This window comes from Pristiophorus japonicus, chromosome 2, assembly GCF_044704955.1.
Source record: "Pristiophorus japonicus isolate sPriJap1 chromosome 2, sPriJap1.hap1, whole genome shotgun sequence".
Lineage (NCBI taxonomy): Eukaryota > Metazoa > Chordata > Chondrichthyes > Pristiophoridae > Pristiophorus > Pristiophorus japonicus.
Genome location: NC_091978.1, coordinates 56,277,696 through 56,298,532, shown reverse-complemented (window position 1 = coordinate 56,298,532; position 20,837 = coordinate 56,277,696). Strand labels below are relative to the sequence as shown.

At 42.8% G+C, this 20,837-nt stretch overlaps 1 protein-coding gene across 1 annotated transcript; it reads left to right on the top strand.

Annotated features, from left to right (window-relative positions):
* The first annotated feature begins 6,440 nt into the window (after positions 1-6,440).
* LOC139238626 (UPF0729 protein C18orf32 homolog) lies at positions 6,441-16,806 on the top strand. The gene is made up of 3 exons (XM_070867486.1): positions 6,441-6,549; positions 10,645-10,820; positions 14,614-16,806. The coding sequence occupies exons 2-3, from the start codon at positions 10,647-10,649 to the stop codon at positions 14,716-14,718; spliced, it is 279 nt and encodes a 92-aa protein (XP_070723587.1). The 5' UTR covers positions 6,441-6,549; positions 10,645-10,646; the 3' UTR covers positions 14,719-16,806.
* The last annotated feature ends 4,031 nt before the right edge of the window (positions 16,807-20,837 follow it).

Below are 20,837 nucleotides of genomic sequence, written 5' to 3'. Positions count from 1 at the left end.
GCTGAATGCCCATAGCACTTGGTCTGCCCTCCAGGCCTCTATAATCAGTGCTTGTGAAGAGACACTTGGTCACTCAACCAGAAAATATAAGGACTGGTTTGATATAAATGATCAGGAAATCGAAGAACTAATAAATCGCAAGCACAAAGCTTTTCTGAGCCTCAAGCAACAACCCAACTCGGGAGCTGCAAACAACATTACAGACGGCTCAAGGCTCAGGTCCAACAAAAAACCCGGGACCTAAAGAACAGGTGGTGGATGGAGAGAGCACAGGAAATACAACAACTGGTCGACAGCTACGATATGTGAGGATTCTTCGCTGCAGACAAGGCCACCTACGGTCCAAACTCCCAAGGCCCCATCCCACTCCTGGCCAATTACGGGGAAACACTCATCAAGGACACCGAGGCTGTCAGGGCCCGATGGAAGGAGCACTTTGAAGATCTCCTCAATCGAGACTCTGCCTTTGACTCGAGTGTTCTCAACTCCATCCCGCAGCATACGACCCGCCACCAACTCAGTGAAACTCCAACATTGCACGAGGTAGGCAAAGCCATAAAACAGCTCAAGAATAGCGAGGCTACGGGTGCGGATGGAATCCCTGCTAAGGCACTAAAGTATGGCGGAGAGGCGCTGTTAGCGCGGATACATGGCCTCATCTCTCATCTGGAGGGAGGAGAGCATGTCGGGAGATCTCAGAGATGCAGTGATTGTGACCATTTTTTAAAAGAGGACAAGTCCGACTGCGGCAACTACAGGGGAATCTCCCTACTATCAGCCACTGGGAAAGTTGTCGCTCGAGTTCTCCTCAATCGTCTTCTCCCTGTGGCTGAGAAGCTCCTCCCAGAATCACAATGCGGATTTCGTCCCCTACGGGGCACAACCGACATGATCTTTGCAGTGCAACAGTTGCAGGAAAAATGCAGGGAGCAGTACCAACCCTTATACATGGCCTTTTTCGATCTTACAAAGGCCTTTGACACTTGTCAACCATGAGGGTCTATGGAGTGTCCTCCTCCGTTTTGGATGCCCCCAAAAGTTTGTCAACATCCTTCGCCTGCTTCACGATGACATGCAGGCCGTGATCCTTACCAACGGATCCATTACAGACCCAATCCACGTCCGGACCGGGGTCAAACAGGACTGCGTCATCGCTCCAACCCTCTTCTCGATCTTCCTCTCCACCATGCTCCACCTCACAATCAACAAGCTCCCCGCTGGAGTGGAACTAAACTACAGAACCAGTGGGAAGCTGTTTAACCTACGCCGCCTCCAGGCCAGGTCCAAGATCACCCCAACCTCTGTCGTTGAGCTGCAGTATGCCTATGTCTGCACACATTCAGAGGCTGAAATCCAGGATGTAGTCAATGTATTCACTGAGGCACATGAAAGCATAGGCCTTACACTTAACATCCATAAGACAAAAGTCCTCCAACAGCCTGTCACCGCCGCACAGCACTACCCTCCAAACATCAAGATCCACGGCGCGGCCCTGGACAAAATGGACCATTTTCCATATCTCGGGAGCCTCTCATCAACAAAGGCAGACATTGATGCAGAGATTCAACAACGCCTCCAGTGTGCCAGCACAGCCTTCGGCCTTCTGAGGAAAACAGTCTTTGAAGACCAGGCCCTCAAAACTGCCACCAAGCTCATGGTCTACAGGCTGTAGTAATACCCGTCCGCCTGTATGGATCTGGGGCATGGACGATATATAGAAGGCACCTCAAGTCGCTGGAGATATATCACCAACGATGTCGCCGCAAGATCCTGCAAATCTCCTGGGAGGACAGGCGCACCAACATCAGTGTCCTCGACCAGGCTAACATCCCCAGTATTGAAGCACTGACCACACTTGATCAGCTTCGCTGGGCAGGCCACATAGTTCGCATGCCAGATACTAGACTCCCTAAGCAAATGCTTTATGCGGAGCTCCTTCATGGTAAACGAGCCAAAGGAGGATAGCGGAAATGTTATAAGGACACCCTCAAAGCCTCCCTGGTAAAGTGCGATATCACCACTGACACCTGGGAGACCCAAGCCGAAGACCGCCCGAGGTGGAGAAAGTACATCCGGGAGGGCGTTGAGCTCTTTGTGCCTCAACGCAAAGAGCATGAAGAGGCCAAGCGCAGGCAGCGGAAGGAGCGCGCAGCAAACCAGCCCCATCAACCCCTTCCCTCGACGAATGTCTGTCCCACCTGTAACAGGGTCTGTGGCTCTCGTATCGGATTGTTCAGCCATCAAAGAACTTACTTTGGGAGTGGAAGCAAGTGCTCCTCGATTCCGAGGGACTGCCTATGACTGATGATGACTGACATCCAGGTAAATGTTCCATCACACTCCTGACTTGTAGATAGTGGAAAGTCTCTGGGAAGTCATGAGGTGAGTCACTCGCCACAGCCTACCCAGCCTATAATTGTTCCTGTGACATGCCTTTGGATGTTTTACTAATTAAAGGTGCTATATAAATCTAAGTTGTTGCTTATGTCGCTACAGTACTTTGAGAGTGGTCCATACTGATGCATTAAGGCTGAGGTTCCCAACCCTCCCAGAATTGTGGTGCCTGTCGTGAGAGTTGCCTCTAGCAGCCCGGGAGATCAGCAATTTAAATTTCTCATGGCAACAGACATGATGTAATGTAAATAATTGCTGTTAGTCCAGCATCAGGAATCAGAATGAGCTTAAACTTCATTAATTTTAAACAATCGTTTGACAGCCTTCTCCAGGGATCTGTGTTGGGGCCTGAACTATTTGCGGTATTTATTAGTGATTTAGATAATGACATAGAAAGCCATATATCCAAAATTGCCGATTACACAAAGATAGAGAAATTGTAGGTAGTGTAGATGAAAGCATATAATTAAAAAGGGATATCGATAGATTAAGTAAATGGGCAAAATTGGCAAATGGAAAACACTAAGAGCATCCCAATAGTGGATAATCAAGGGGCTATAGGGAGGGAGGAACTTACTACAATCACTATCACTAAAGAAGTATTCGCTAACATAATAGGCATAAAGGTGGACAAGTCTCATGGACCTGATGGTTTGCATCCTAGGATCCTGAAAGAAGTGGCTGCAGAGATAGTGGATGCATTGGTTGTAATCTACCAAAAATCCCTGGATTCTGGGGAGGTCCCAGCGGATTGGAAAACCACAAATGTAACACCCCTATTTAAAATGGAGGTAGACAGAAAGCGGGAAACTATAGATCAGTTAGTCTAATATCTGTTGGGAAAATGCTGGAGTCCATTATTAAGGAAGCAGGACATTTGGAAAAGCATAATTCAATCAAGCAGAGTCAACATGGTTTCATGATAGAGAAATCATGTTTGACAAATTTGCTGGAGTTCTTTGAGGATGTAACGAGCAGGGTGGATAAAAGGGCACCAGTAGATGTGGTGTATTTGGATTTCCAGAAGGCATTCGATAAGGTGCCACATGAAAGGTTATTGCACAAGATAAAAGTTCACGGGATTGGAGGTAATATATTAACATAGATCGAGGATTGGCTAACGAACAGAAAACAGTCGGGATAAACGGGTCATTTTCCAGTTGGCAAACAGTAACTAGTGGGGTGCCACAGGGATTGGTGCTGGGGCCTCAAATATTTACAACCTATATTAATGACTTGAATGAAGGGACCAAGTGTATTGTAGCCAAGTTTGCTGATGATACAAAGATGGGTGGAAAAGCAAATTGTGAGGAGGACACAAAAAAATCTGCAAAGGGATATAGACAGGCTAAGTGAGTGGGCAAACATTTGGCAGATGGAGTACAATGTGGGAAAATGTGAGGTTATCCACTTTGGCAGAAAAAATAGAAAAGCAAATTATAATTTAAATGTAGAAAAATTGCAAAGTGCTGCAGTACAGAGGGACTTGGGGGGTCCTTGTGCAGGAAACAAAAAGTTAGTATGCAGGTACAGCAGGAAGGCAAGTGGAATGTTAGCCTTTATTGCAAGGGGGATTGAGTATAAAAGCAGAGATATCCTGCTACAACTGTACATGGTATTGGTGATGCCACACCTAGAGTGCTGCGTACAGTTTTGGTCTCCATATTTAAGGAAGGATTATTCCTGCATTGGGGGCTGTTCAGAGAAGGTTCACTAGGTTGAATACGGAGATGAGCGGATTGACTTATGAAGATAGGCTGAGTAGGTTGGATCTATATTCATTGGAGTTCAGAAGAATGAGAGGTGATCGTATCGAAATATATAAGATAATGAGGGGACTCGACATGGTAGATGCAGAGAGGATATTTCCACTCAGGGGAAACGAAAACAAGGGGGCATAGTCTCAGAATAAGCGGCCGCCCATTTGAAACTGAGATGAGGAGGAATTTCTTCTGAGTGTTGTAAATCTGTGGAATTCTTTACCCCAGAGAGCTGTGGAGGCTGGGTCATTGAATATATTTAAGGTGATGATAGACAGATTTTTGAGCGATAAGGGAATAAAGGGTTATGAGGAGCGGGCAGGGAAGTAGAGCTGAGTTTATGATCAGATCAGCTATGATCTTATTAAATGGCGGAGCAAGCTCAAGGAGTCAAATGGCCTACGCCTATTTCTTATGTTCAATGTAGGCAAATTTTTGTATTCGTTCCTGGGATGTGGGTGTCGCTGGCAAGGCCAGCATTTATTGCCCATCCCTAATTGCTCTTGAGAAGTTGGCGGTGAGTTGCCTAATTGAACCACTGCAGTCCGTGTGGTGAATGTGCTCCCATACTGCTGTTAGGGAGGGAGTTCCAGGTTTTTGACTCAGCGAGGTCATCCACTTTGAACCTAAAAAGGATCAACCAGGGTACTTTCTAAATGGTGAAAAGCTAAAAACAGTGGAGGTCCAAAAAGGCTTGGGGGTCCAGGTACATAGATCATTAAAATGGTATGAACAGGTACAGAAAATGATCAAAAAGGCTAATGGAATAAAAAGAAGACTTGGATTTATATAGCACAACCACAGGATGTCTCAAAGCACTTTACAGCCAATGGAGTGTATGTTTGGAGTGTAGTCACTGTGGGAAACGTGGCAGACAATTTGCGCACAAACAAGCTTCCACAAACAGCAATGTGATAATGGCCAGATAATCTGGAGTTTGTTGTTATGTTGATTGAGGGATAAATATTGGCCAGGACACTGCAGATAACTCTCCTGCTCTTCTTCGAAATAGTGCCATAGGATTTTTACGTCCACCTCAGAGCAAATGGGGCCTTGGTTTAATCTCTCATCCGAAAGACTGGCCTTTATATCTCAAGGACACATCTGTATCTTTATATCTATATATACGGGGGTGGGGGGTGTAAAAGTTATGCTACAGCTATACATAGCCCTGGTTAGACAACACCTGTGAGTAGTTCTGGGCACCACACCTTAGGAAGGATATATTGGCATTGGAGGGAGTGCAACGTAGGTTTACCAGAATTATACCTGGACTCCAAGGTTTAAATTACGAGGAGAGATTACACAAATTAGGGTTGAATTCCCTAGAATTTAGAAGGTTAAGAGGTGATTTAATCAAAGTTTTCAACATATTAAGGGGAACAAATAAGATAGATAGAGAGAAACTATTTCTGCTAGTTGGGGAATCTAGGACTAGGGGGCATCGTCTAAAAATTAGAGCCAGACTTTTCAGGAGTGAAATTAGGAAACACTTATACACACAAAAGGTGTAAAGTTTGAAACTGACAAATGACAATTGATGCTAGATCAATTATTAATTTTAAATCTGAGATTGATAGATTTTTCTTAACCAAGGTATTAAGGGATATGAAGTTAGGTCACAGATCAGCCATGATCTCATTGAATGGCAGAATAAGCTGGAGGGGCTAAATGGCCTACTCCTGTCTCCTGTTCCTATGTTCCATCAGCTGCTGCTCAGTGATACCTGCAGAGAGTCACGATTGATTGGTGTGCAGTTGGAAATTGTGGGTGGGGAGGGGACGGCAGAGAGCTCAGGAATTGGAGGTTGGGGGGGAAAGACGGAGACGGGAATGGGTCTTCCTCCATGGAGGGATACCTCCATGGAGGGAGGGTTCTTGAAACTCGTCACCCAACAGCTGCCCACCAATAAAGATTCTCAACATAGGGGGACCCAGGCGTTACAGGGTAAATTCAATAAGATTTGTAGAGGTTGTGTGATCTGGCATTAGCTGGCCAGAGGATCAGGTGATCAAACCTCCAGGAATGCCTCCACCAAAGTGGGCAGCCCTGGTTCAGTCCCTTGGCCAGGTGGCTTTTGACTATCCCAACCAGGCATTTGGTCACACGATCTCTATGACGTCGCGGGCTTATGACGTCACTTAAATGCCGGCAGCCAATCGGGACATGCAGCCCTAACTAGTCAACCAACCAGTATTGCTTTTCCAGCCTGGGCTGATGAACAACCAATAAGCGACGGCGACGAAGCACATTGGGTTCTGCGAAGCAGCCACTCAGGAAGGAGGCTGCCCTCGTGACTCGGACGTCAGGCGAGGAGGAGTGGGAGGGTCGCTGGCTTTCGGAGCATTGTTGTGGAATTGGGTCGGCGAAGTTGTCGGGCTTTGAGCGGGTGTCGGTGAGTCCTCGGGCTGGCCATGTGTTACCCCCAGGGTGGGAGAAATTTTTCCTTAAAACACTGCGCCCCAGTGAGCCGCACTCGGCGCTTGGACCCGTGACGCCGTCAGTTTTATCCTTGTCACTTGTAGGCCCAGGAAATGCAAACAGGACAAACTAAGCAGCAGGAATTACAAGTGCAAATAGAAAAGACTTGCTGGGGCTTCTTGGGCCATATTGCTAGAGCTAACGAAATGTCGAGCTCCGTGACAAGGGTTGGGGCATGTGGAGTCAAGGGGCAAATAGCTGAATGGATAGCAAATTGACCAAAAATAGAAAGCAGAGAGTAGCGGGTAAAGGGTAGTTATTCAGAATGGAGGAAGGTAGAAAGCAATGTTCCACAAGGATCAGTACTGGGGCCTATGTTTATAATTTACATTAATGATTTAGGAATAAGTAACACAATTTCAAAATTTGCAGGTGATACCTAAAGGGGAGGGAGAGGGTACAGCTAACACTGAGGATTAATGCAACATATTACAAGAAGACATTAGAAAACTTGCAGACTTGGCAGTTAAGTAGCAAATGAACTTTAACATAGATAAATGTGAGTTGCTGCACTTTGGTAAGAAAATAGAAATTTACCCACGCCTTAAAAAGTAAGAAAATGAATGGGGTAGAAGAGCAAAGGCATCTAGGGATATAGGTGAGCAAATCATGTAAAAATAGCATTGCAGGTCAGCAAAGCCATTCAAAATGTGAACAAAGCACTGGGATTTAATTCTAGAGGTGTAGAATTCTAAAATAGTAAAGTTATGTTAAATTCATAGAACCCTGGTCAAGCTGCACTTGGAGTACTGTGCACAATTTTGGTCTCCATACTATAAAAGGACATAGAATCACTGGAGAAAGTGCAAAATAAGATTTACAGGGATGGCACCAGAACTGAGAGATTACAGCTATTGGGAAAGATTGAGCAGGGTGTGGGTTTTTTCTTTTTTAAAAAAAAAAGAGACTTAGAGGTGACCTGATAGAGGTCTTTAAAATTATGAATGGATTGGACAGAGTTCATGTAGAGAGAATGTTTCCACTTGTGGGAGAATCCAAAACTAGGGGCCAGAAGTACAAGATTTATGAATAAATCTAATGGGGAAATAAGGAGAACTTTCTTTACTCGGAGCGATTAGAATGTGGAACTTAGTACCACAGGAATTGTTTAAAACCAATAGCTTAGATGCTTTTAAAAGGAAACTCGAGTACATGAGAGAAAAGGGAATAGAAAGATCTGTTGAAGTGCTGAGATGAGGTGGATGGAATGGGAAGAGACTCAAAATATAAACACCACCACAGATTAGGTGATCGAAATGGTCTGTTCTGTGCTGATTATTCTATGTAATGATCGATGGGTTGTGTTTTGAATTTCCGTTATGTACACTGATTGCAACTATCAGTGTATACAGAAGGAGCCACCCAAATTGGAATTGGCATTGGCTGTACTTGCCCAATAATATACGGGGCATTATATCATGGGTTTTCAACTAGGATCTGCTGGGTCATCAGATTTCATTCTGTTGACTTGCCAGTGAGTTATAATTTGTTGCTTAAAAAATGTAAAGTTTTCTGTAACCATAACTGTATCCTTTTATCTTTTTTTAGACATTAGGATATGGGTTACTTAAAGTGTATCAATATTTGTAGAGGTTTTCCCCCTACTGTAAAGTTTGAAAATGACTGTTGAACAGTGTTGTGGTGTATAGTTTAGAGGATCAGTTAGTTAGTTGATACATAAGGTATAACCCCCAACCTACACTGTCCACTGTTTGATCAAGCAGTTCATTATATCTAATGGAGAGGGAGCTAGGGTGACACCACTTCTACCACTTCCTAAAGGTAATGTTTTTTGTGCTGGATCCAGGATTTCAAGCTCATTGTTTTAATTTGTGAGTTCAGATGTAATGAGGGAGTTAAAATGGGATGTATTGACTGGTTATTTAAAATTTGGGTTTGTAGCTGGCAAATTTGCTGGGATTCCTGAATACACTCTATTGACACTGCTGAAATATGCACACCCATTTAGGAAAACTGATGCAGGAAAGTAACTAGCATATACGGAGTTAAACAGGAATCGTATAAGCCTGTCCCACAGTGTCTTGCATAACTATGTAGTAATGTAGCTAATGTATACTGCAGGATATATCCACAATCCACAGTATGTTATCGTCAGATCTAGTGATATACCCCTGAGTCACAGTATCTTACACAGTTGAATTTAATGCAGTACATTATCTTATTTTTCTCATTTATAAAAATTGTACCTGCAGTATAGTTTGAGCTGTTATAGAAGTGCCTCTGTGTGTTACATAATTCTATCTAATTATAAAATGTTATCTTAAGCTGTATATTCATCTAATGTCTGGTTGTTTCAAAATGTTATCTTGGGTATATAATTTTCATTCAACAGTGATGGCAAAAACAGCTGTGTGTGGTGTATTGCATACAAGAATCTATTATACAACAGTATTGTAGAATTATATTCCAAATTATTTTTAATTTTAAAAATGTTATAATGCAGATTTAAAATACAGCTATGTAAAAATGAGGTGCAATTTTAGCTGATTATGTGCCCAATATAAAATGTATCTCAATTCTGTCAGTTCACTATTGCATCATTTGATCTCATATTTTTAAAAATTCATTCTTGGGAAGTGGGCATTATTGGCCATCCCTAGTTGCTCTGAGATGGTGGGCCGCTGCATTCTTTTTAGTGATTTGATGCAACCAAGGGGCTTGCTTGGCCACTTCCGAGGGCAGTTTCTTTCTTTCAGTTAAGAACCAACCACATTGGTGTCGGACTGGAGTCATAGGCCAAACCAGTAGGTTTCCTTCCCTGAAGGGCATTAGTGATTCAGTAATATAGCACAGTGTATTTTGTTGCACGTTCATTTAAAAGGATCCTGAGGATGTATTGGTCCCTTGTAACACACTGCTCCAAAGCAGCTTGTTGCCCTGTGATGCAGACGGCATCACTTCCATTTCAGAATACAATAGAACATCAATTAAAAGGCATGTGATTCAATTGTTTAGGTCTGTCACCAGCATTGCTCTTCTGGTTAGTATGATATATTGAGCTAAACAGACTAGAAGGTCTCGAGCGTGATTTCTGGTCTGTTCTTAGCTGATCTAGGCAGTCTTTATTGACCTTGGTTCCCTAGGCCACGCTTCCCACACCTGTTTCTGAATCTAGTAATGCTTTGTATGGGTGTCTAGTGAGGAATGATATACTTGCACTGGAGGCTGTTCAGAGAAGGTTCACTAGGTTGATTCTGGAGATGAGGGGGTTGACTTATGAAGGTAGGTTGGGCCTGTACACATTTGAGTTCAGAAGAATGAGAAATGATGTTATTGAAACTTAAGATAATGAGGGGGGAGTTGACAAGGTTGATGCAGAGAGGATATTTCCACTCATAGGGGAAACTAAAACTAGGCGACGTAGTCTTAGAATAAGAGGCCGCCCATTTAAAACTGAGATGAGGAAAAATTTCTTGAGGGTTGAAAACCAAAGGAATTCTCTGGCCTGGGCAGCTGTGGAGGCTGTGTCTTTGAATATATTTATATTTTTGAGCGATAAGGGAGTAAAGGGTTATGGGGAACGGGTGGGGTAGTGGAGCTGAGTCCATGATCAGATCAGCCATGATCTTATTGAATGGCGGAGCAGGCTTGAGGGGCCAAATGGCCTACTCCTCCTATTATGTTCTTAAGATTGATCTCGGTTATGATGCTCCACTTGATGCTGACACGCATGTTTAGAATTACGTGTGAAGAATGACCATGGGCAAAAGTACAGGGGCCCTAGCATTGCATTTCACTGGCATACAGTTCCACTGGGTAATCAGTAAAAGAGGGTAGGAAAAAAAAAATAAACTAGCTTTTTCAATATCAAATAGTATGAATTTTTGAGTCGCCCTAAGTTGCTCTTGTAAACAGGCGGTTGGCATTGACGAGCTAGGAAATTGATTACATGCCTGCCCACTTGATGGATATGTTGAGAAAATTATAAATGAGCTGCATTTGTGATAACTTAAATTGAGTTTTTTTTCCTCCCCACTCTGATCCACAGCAATGGTCTGCATTCCTTGCATAGTCATTCCAGTCCTTTTGTGGGTTTACAAGAAGTTCTTGGAGCCTATCTTGTATCCTTTCATCTCTCCCTTTATTTCCCGTCTATGGCCCAAACGAGCTGTGAAAGAGGACATCTCTACACCGAAAGGGGGAGCATGTAATGGAACAATGAAGGTAATGCATCTATGTTTCTAACTTTATTGTAGACACTAGATTTATTTTGCGTCCTGGAATTTTATACCGTGGGTTTAAGTGCAGAATTTTTAAATGGGCTGATAAGGAACATGATTTGCCCAGTGAAGTTTCTGTTGCCATGGATTCATAGAAATGGATTTGCATCCATGAGTTACAGATTTCAACTGTGCCACCAAAGAACGGTTCTGAGCTGAAGCCAGGCACTTCTGAGGGAAAATAACAGGGAAAGCCTGTGCTCTTTACTCCTTTCCAAACCTTGGGTGCTCTGGGACTCATTCTGGTAAGTGTCCAGCGTCTCGGAACAGATTCCCAGCCAATCGTTTTGGTAGGGAAAGGGGATGGGAGGGGAAATTCATTTGCACCCCATGGAAACACTGACAATTAGCTGGGAATATTGTCATTTAAGTGGTAGGCCTAAGATGTCTCCTGATGTGATATCCTATTGCTTAGCTACACTTAGTTTGAGGGAGACTTTAAACAGCCTTGTATTATGGAGAATGAGTTAGAAACTACAGGACACAATTCCTCCATTTTATTTTCAAGCTATGTGTTAACACAGGATTATCATTATTTTTTTTAAACAGTGTTATAAATAGAAAATATTAATTTCTTGACTTTCAAAAAGGCTGGCTTGCTTTTCATTCTATCTTTCAACCAAAATCTCCCTCCTTTCTGATATTTAATGGTCTTGACTCCTTGCTGAGGTAGTGATGCAGTTTTTCATTCAAGAATGTTGTAGACTACTCAACTGCAGAGGGCACCACAGCCAACCCATATTCTGCCTTCCACCAATGCAGCAGGTTTTGTTGGTAAGTCAGGAATGAAACCTTTGGTCAATTTCCTCTCCGAGCCAGGAGTGTGGAGTCCAATTGTGCCTAACTCAGTACAGACTGATGATCCAAACGGGGATCTCGTGGCTCATATGGTTCAGCCGATTGGATTGAGTCTTGGGATGTCGATGGGTTTGTTATAAGTAACCAAGCTGGCATACAATAGGAATGTCTGCATTGGGTTAGAATTTAGTAACAAAATCGAGCAGGCATTGAGTGAAATAAGATTCTAGTCATTATCTGCTTCGATGTTGTCCTGCTCCATGCTGACTCCTTGCATTATTTTTTCAATACTCACTTTTCTTTATGATTGTTACAGGGGAGAAAGAACAAACGTAAGAAAGTGAAGGCATGTGAGATCAAAGCTCAGAAACTGCTAACTGTAGAGTTTTAGCACAGATAATATCTACAGTGCTGCACCGACCACTGAATGAAATCATTAACCATCTGGCACTAATAAAGGAACCAAATATTTATCTGCTGTAGTAGTTCTTTATAGTCCAGGACAAGAAGGGTGTATATGTTCAAACAAAGTTTTAAACTCCTAGATCTGAGCAAAGTGAAATCTCCCATAGATCCTTCCAACACTGGTAGATTTCACCTTATCCTTGAAATTCCACACATCCACCATCCATTCTCCCCTTCAAGCAAACCTGCAGTATTGATTGGTGAGATTCTAGTACCAGTACAAAGTCACTAGGGCTTGAATATTGTACATAATGTGGAAGAAGTTTTTGTGAAGGGTGAAATGCATGCTGAACTGGGAGCAACACCGAAGTTCAAACTCTTTCCAACGCGAGCTTCTATTTAAAATTTACAGTCGGTATCTACTGTCTCCTAACTGCGAAGGCAGATGTATATTTGCCACTCTACCAGTGGCACTGTAGATCTATTTCTCAATGGGTGAGAGTACCTTGAGCTCACTTGTTTGTGTATAATTTCTGCTTCCTTTCCTGGTACCCTGGCTAAGATAACTTAGCTTGGGAAATCATAGGCACAAACCAGTGCTGTACCTCATCAGTCTGGCTGCTTCATCGTGCATGTGCTTTTTTTGTTTTGGTTGGTTAAGATGCATTTTTGGTCTTTTTATATGTTTGCTCAAATGATCTGTCGTAGTGGGGGAATATGTTCCATGCCCCATCACCATCAAATACTCCTAAATCGCGACTCTGCAGCATTACAAGCACATTCAGTGGGACCCTCTGAGACCCAGCCACAGCAAGATTCTGGTAATAATGCAGCACCGATTCTGAGAAGAAAGTTTGTTTACTGCCTTGTAAAAGCTTGAGTCAACAATCAGGTGGTGCAGTGCATTGACGGGTGAGTTTCAAACGTGGCTAATGCGTTGGGGCCTTGAGATGTACAGCTTTGTAGTTATTTTTGGAGATGGTCATTTTCACCCTATTTCTTTTATTGATCTCTACAACTTCAGTAATATTACAGGAAGCTCAGTACTTTTTTGTTGCCCTATTTTAAAATTTTATATTCCCCTCTTCCTCTTTAGGTTGCCACACACAAGGTCCATGCTGATGGGCAGAATACCTGTTCCCAGACTCTTTGCAGGCACTGTTTTGTAAGCGGCTGCTGAAATCTCTACAACAGAGATGCAGTGAGCGCTCCCCCTCTTCCCCCACCCCCCCCCCCACTGTTGAGAAAGCATCTTGTATTTGGCCAACTGTGCCTTTTAAAATTAATTTTATTTATTCCCTTCCATAATGAACAGTTTAATCCAATTTTTGTTTTTTTAGTTTTGCTATTCCTTCCTAGACCATGGGTGCAGAACTGTAGAAATTCATCAAGGTATGGAATTCTAGGCCAGTGAAACTCTCTCTCTCTAACTCTTCTCCAATAAATTACTTTAATCCCAGGTTTGAGGAAATTCCTGGCTGCATACGTGACATTTCCAGTTCTCAGAAAACGTGCTTGCGCCCGCTGAGATTATCACTTTAGTGCTGAATTGTAGGTAGTTTGCGTTGAAGACCTATCCTCATTTGAAGCCACAGCAAACTTTATTGGCTTTGGATCCACACAGCTGACGAGGGAGAAGACTTTTTTTTATCTCTTCCACCTGGACTGGACTTGCAACCACTAAGGAGAACGTTTTAACCCATTCCCCCTTTCTCAATAGTTCCTGCTGCTAACTGGGATTTTTGCATGAATTGTCTTGTCTGAACATGTATTTTGCTTTCATTGTGTGTGGGGTTTTTTGCTACAATTTCACTTTATAATTTTATTGTCTTTTTTGCCCGTGAACCCCCTTCATTTTTCACCAGCCTACCTCAAATTCTGAATGTGGTGGTTGATGCTCCCCATTATTTACTCCTTGCAGTGAGCAAAACAGATCAAGATGGTACCCTGTTCAATTTTTGGTTTAGGCTTGGGCAGCTAGGTTAATAGCAGGGCTATGAGAATTCACCTGAATGTGCTTCAAGATGCATGCGGGGGAGAAACTGGTCAATGTTTCTGTTCCTGATGACTCCTGCTGGATATAAGATGATAGGATTAGCTCAGCTGTGATGTCCCCCTCTCCCATCAACAAGTCAAACAGCCAAGCTCACATGGCTTGGAGCAGAGTGAAAGTTAGAGGAGGGAGGTGGTGGCCAACTCCAGATTTGGATGACCTGGCACAGCACAGCCATGACATCAAATTCCAATGCCACATTGCAATTTGTGTTACTCAAAATAGCAAGGTGACATAGAATTCAAAAGTTCAATATTAAATAATTGCAGTCAAAATTATCCAACCTCAGTGATTGGGGGAAGTCATAACCCCTCCCATTTGTTCTGCCACTGATGGCCACTAGGTCAAAACAGTGGATGTTTCCTGGGGAGAAAACGGGTAGAAAAAGAGGAAAAGTAACAAGCAGTTGTGCTTTTTTTTTTGATTTCCTATTTTCACCCCACAAATAGTCTTTCAACTGATCACGTCTCTTTTTCTTTAGTCTGAACATTCGACTATGAATGGAGATGGGAATTGCATTAGCAAAGCTACAGACTGCATCACCACAGAAGGACCACCAGATGCTGCGGACAAAAAGAATGATTAAGACCTCTGTCAAGCATAATATGTGTCCTGATATTTAAAAAAAAATGGAAGTAGTTTTGCTAACCAGCTTGCAATTGATATAAAGTGTCTAATGATGTCTCGCCACTTTGTGTTGTGTTGCACTTTATCATGCTGTTTAGCGACTTTCTTTTATGTAATGCTGTAATATAATTCCTATTTCTTTGGACAATTATCCCATATATATATATATATATATCTCCTGATCTTAAACTCTTTAATAGAGGTGTTATTGCTGTGTTGATGTGTACTTCTCCTTGGTTGAGACCAAACCCTACAATGTTAGCACTGTTGTAATCTAGTTAAAGGGAAATGTGTCCTAGTTAAATCTGAGGAAAAAGCACCCCCTTGTGGCCAAAGTTTGGCATAGTACCAAGACATGTGGACCAGTAGATCTCTGCTTCAATTCCCTGGTCTTTGCTGACTTAAGGAAATATAACTGGCCGTAGTGCCCCTTGAATAACAGCTTGCATTTATGTGGTGTATTTAACGTAGTAAAATGTCCCAAGGTGCTGAGTGAGTGTAATCTTACAAAATCTCCCTCTCCATCAATCAGCAGAGTTCCTGCTCATTTGTCTTGCTATAATTCACTATGAACCACATTGAGAGGTTTCAGTGATGTTGAACCACCATATAATGGCAAATTTTTGTTTCAATTTGGTAACACCTATTAATGAATGCATGCATAGATATTGGGTGAGGGCAGGATAGACAGTACTGCCATTTGCATTTGAGTAACCTGCAGCCATGTAAAGAGTTTGAGGTAGCAGATGGATACTATTATTGAGTTAGTGAAAGATAACACTTTGCTAAAAGTGGAGTAATAGATAATAAATGCTAGCCATGTAGTCAGAGTTTGGGCACTTCCTTTTTAAAAGTGGAAAAGTGTAGGATGATCTTGGGAGCAACATTAGCAGGGGGCCCATCTGGTGCAAGGAGATCGAAAGGTTTGCAGTTTTATTTAAACTATTTTGAGGCATTTTCCTGATGCATATAGCAGCATTAAGCCACGTTGACTCGAAGGTTCCAGATCTAATACCTGCTCTGCACTGTGTTGATCTCAGCTGAGGCAGAAATTGAACTGGTAGAAATAGCCTCAAACTCTTGTGCTAGGACAGATCTCAACTGAGGTTTTTAAACTTCTGGCTGCTGCCCAAATTATATTGTGTATATATAATTGGTTATGGACAGCATTCAACATAGCTGTGATGTCCTTCTCAAGCTATTAGTCTAACACTCATGATCTTGATTCGTACATGAAGCATGGTGAGGGTAATAGAGGGTAATTGCTACCTGGATAACTATAATCCAGTACCCTCGGGAGAAGAGAAACAAAACTGGGGGGAAATGGATGAGATCTTGATAGTCTGAATGTTCTGGCTGTTGGTTGTACAAAGATTTACTGTGGAATTGGAGTGTTGTGTGCAAACAAGTTTTCAATCCTAGCTACACTTGGAGGTAGGGAAATTCAAGCTAGGCTACTTTTTTTTCTATTTAAAAAGGTATTTTTGACCTCTATGCCATCTGCTTCCAGATCTCCAATACTCTTGCAGCTGCTGCTAACAGATGAGAGTGACCTGAAGATGTCCCTTTGCTGAGCAGCACAGTTGAGCTCAAACGCTGCACGTAGACGCGGTAGTATGTTTCTGCTCCTTTTGAGACACTGGAGAGGCTGTTCTTCAGGGACCATGTATTGAAACCAACATTGAAGTGTGATGCATACTGATTTCTGGAATGTTAGAATGTGCAAATGTGATTTCCCCACGCACTGTATCACTAGCAATGTTAGGGACCTAATCTCTGCTGGGTGATTGTCCAAAAGCCAGGTGCACTTGCCATTTGTGGAAGTACCTACCGTGTCCATCCTCATGTATCAGTTGTGGAGCACCATTGGCAGAAGCCTGGAATTTACTTTCTTACCCAGAGATGGTGCAGGAGACAGAGAGGAAGAGAGAAAAAAAATATTTTATTTAAATTGTATTTTAAATATTTAATTTGTCAGCAGGCACTGTGGCAAGAAGTGATGCAAAACTATTTTGAAAAATAAATTCACAGTGATTGTTGTATAGTATGTTGGCATTTAATCTTTACAAAAATACATTCACATTGTTGCATACTATATGTTCTGAAACGGATGATTTAATGGAGTTTAAATTAAACGAGATTGAAGTGGGAGGACAGAAGACTGGGAAGTAACGGCAGGGATAGTGGATGCATCGGTTGTAATTTACCAAAATTCCCTGGATTCTAGGGCAGTCCCAGCAGATTGGAAAACTGCAAATGTAATGCCCCCTTTTTTATTAAAATAAAGGAGGCAGACAAACGGTAGGAAACTATACACCAGTTGGCCTAACATTTGTGTTGGGAAAATGTTGGAGTCCATTATTAAAGAAGCAGTAGCAGGACATTTGGAAAAGCAAAATTCGGTCAGGCAGAGTCAGCATGGATTTATGAAGGGGAAGTCATGTTTGACACATTTGCTGGAATTCTTTGAGGATGTAACAAACAGGGTGGATAAAGGGGAACCAGTGGATGTGGTGTATTTGGACTTCCAGAAGCCACATAAAAGGTTACTGAACAAGATAAAAGTTTATGGGGTTGGGGGTAATATATTAGCATGGTTAGAGGATTGGCAACTAACAGAGAAAACGGTCGGGATTAATGGTTCATTCTCTGGTTGGTAACCAGTAACTAGTGGGGTGCGGCAGGGATCAGTGCTGGGACCCCAACTATTTACAATCTATATTAACTTTGAGAAGGGACTGAGTGTAACGTAGCCACGTTTGTTGTTGATACAAAGATGGGAGGAAAAGCAATGTGTGAGGAGGGCACACAAAAATCTGCAAAAGGACATAGACAGGCTAAGTGGGCAAAAATTTGGCAGATGGAGTATAAGGCAAGTGTGAGGTCATGCACTTTGGCAGAAAAAATCAAAGAGCAAGTTACTATTTAAATGGAGAAAGATTGCCAAGTGCCACAGTACAGCAGGACCTGGAAGTACTTGTGCATGAAACACAAAAGGATAGTGATCAGGAAGGCCAATGGTATATTGACCTTTATTACAAAGGGGATAGAGTATAAAAGCAGGAAAGTCTTACTACAGCTATATAAGGTATTGGTGAGGCCTCACCTGGAATACTGCGTGCAGTTTTGGTTTCCATATTTACGAAAGGATATACTTGCTTTGGAGGCAGTTCAGCGAAGGTTCACTAGGTTGATTCCGGGGATGAGGGGGTTGACTTATGAGGGTAGGTTGGGCCTCGACTCATTGGAATTCAGAAGAATAAGAGGTAATCTTATCAACGTATAAGATTATGAGGGGACTTGACAAGGTGGATGCATAGAAAATAGGTGCAGGAGTAGGCCATTCAGCCCTTCTAGCCTGCACCGCCATTCAATGAGTTCATGGCTGAACATGCAACTTCAGTACCCCCTTCCTGCTTTCACACCATACCCCTTAATCCCCCGAGTAGTAAGGACTTCATCTAACTCCCTTTTGAATATATTTAGTGAATTGGCCTCAACTACTTTCTGTGGTAGAGAATTCCACAGGTTCACCACTCTCTGGGTGAAGAAGTTTCTCCTTATCTCGGTCCTAAATGGCTTACCCCTTATCCTTAGACTGTGACCTCTGGTTCTGGACTTCCCCAACATTGGGAACATTCTTCCTGCATCCAACCTGTCCAAACCCGTCAGAATTTTAAACGTTTCTATGAGGTCCCCTCTCACTCTTCTGAACTCCAGTGAATACAAGCCCAGTTGATCCAGTCTTTCTTGATAGGTCAGTCCCCCCATCCCGGGAATCAGTCTGGTGAATCTTCGCTGCACTCCCTCAATAGCAAAAATGTCCTTCCTCAAGTTAGGAGATCAAAACTGTACACAATACTCCAGGTGTGGCCTCACTTAAGGCCCTGTACAACTGCAGTAAGACCTCCCTGCTCCTGTACTCAAATCCCCTAGCTATGAAGGCCAACATACCATTTGCCTTCTTCACCACCTGCTGTACCTGCATGCCCACTTTCAGTGACTCATGAACCATGACACCCAGGTCTCGTTGCACCTCCCCTTTTCCTAATCTGCCACCATCCAGATAATCTGCCTTTGTGTTTTTGCCCCCAAAATGGATAACCTTACATTTATCCACAGTATGCTGCATCTGCCATGCATTTGCCCACTCACCTAACCTGTCCAAGTCACCCTGCAGCTTCTTAGCGTCCTCCTCATAGCTCATACCGCCACCCAGTTTAGTGTCATCCGCAAACTTGGAGATATTACACTCGATTCCTTCATCTAAATCGTTAATGTATATTGTAAAGAGCTGGGGTCCCAATACTGAGCCCTGCGACACTCCACTAGTCCCTGCCTGCCATTCTGAAAAGGACCCGTTTATCCCGACTCTCTGCTTCCTGTCTGCCAACCAGTTCTCTATCCACGTCAGTACATTACCCCCAATACCATGCGCTTTGATTTTGCACACCAATTTCTTGTGCGGGACCTTGTCAAAAGCCTTTTGAAAGTCCAAATACACCACATCCATTGGTTCTCCCTCGTCCACTCTTCTAGTTACATCCTCAAAAAATTCCAGAAGATTCGTCAAGCACTATTTCCCTTTCATAAATCCATGCTGACTTGGTCCGATCCTGTCACTGCTTTCCAATTAGTCCTGCTCCCCTGCTCTTTTCCCATAGCCCTGCAAATTTCTCCTTTTCAAATATATACCCAATTCCCCTTTGAAAGGTACTGTTGAATCGGCTTCCAATGCCCTTTCAGGCAATGCAATCCAGATCATCATAACTCGTTTTTCTCCTGGATTTTTTGCCAATTATCTTAAATCTGTATCTTCTGGTTACCTGCCCTACTGCCAGTGAAAACAGTTTTTCCCCATCCACTCTATTAAAACCCCTCATAATTTTGAACACTTCAATCAAATCTCCCCTTAACCTCTGGTCCAAGAAAAACAATCCTAGCTTCTCTAGTCTTTCCACAAAATTGAAGTCCCTCATCCCTGATACCATTCTGGTAAATCTCCGCATTCTCTCCAAGGTCTTGACACCCTTCCTAAAGTGTGGTGCCCAGAATTGGACACAATGCTCAAACTGAGGCCCAATAAGTGATTTTATAGTGGTTTACCATATCTCCCTTTTGTACTCTGTGCCTCTATTTATAAACCCAAGAATGCTTTTTTAATAGCCTCATCAACTTGTCCTGCCACCTTCAGAGATTTGTGAATGTGAACCGCCCAGGTCTCTCTGTTCTTGCACCCTCTTTAAAATTGTACCATTTGATTTCTAATTATAGACTTGTTAAACATATTTCCTCAGATCTTCAGTAAAGGCATGTTAGTCTAAAATGCTAAAACTGTTTTCTCAAAAAGGCTGTTAAATAACCTTTATTTTGTAATTTATTAATTGAGTGAAATTCATTATTTCAAAACCACAAGGAAACATACAAACATTGCAATTCAGTCACTATGGGCCACAATTTGCTATCAAAATAACAGGCATGTACTGTTATTTATGCACAAATGCTACATCAACTTCAGCCAATGTCAGTTAAATGCAAAAATCCAAAAGTTGCTATCCGAGATGTGCCGCTTTGCTGTTGGGGTGGTTTAGGGTCTGGAACTCATTGCCTGAAAGGATGGTAGAGGTAGAGATGCTCATGCACTTGAAGGGCCGTGGCCTAAAGGGCTATGGACCAAGACCTGGAAAGTGGGATTAGGCTGGATACGATGTTCCCGGTGCACGGCCGCGCAGCTCTCAGCCGGTCTAATCTTCTCTGATGACAGTGCTGACACTTCAAAACTGCTCAGGTCCTCAGTGAAGCAGCAATTCCTGAAGTGTGAGCCTAGATAATGAATGTCGACAGGATATACAATGAAAAGCCCAATTCTGACCTCAGCTAACTTCGGCGTCGGTGCACTTTGCAGCAAAAGCCATTAAGATGACGATTAGGAGTCTGATTTTCTTTCTCCATAGTACAGCACTGCTGAGGCCTTTTCTAGTTCCCAACCGAGCCTTGTCCAGCAGTTAACGCAGAATAGGCCGTGGAGCAAACCTGAGATCTTCCTCACTTGACTGGTTCAGGGGCTATCAGGAGACA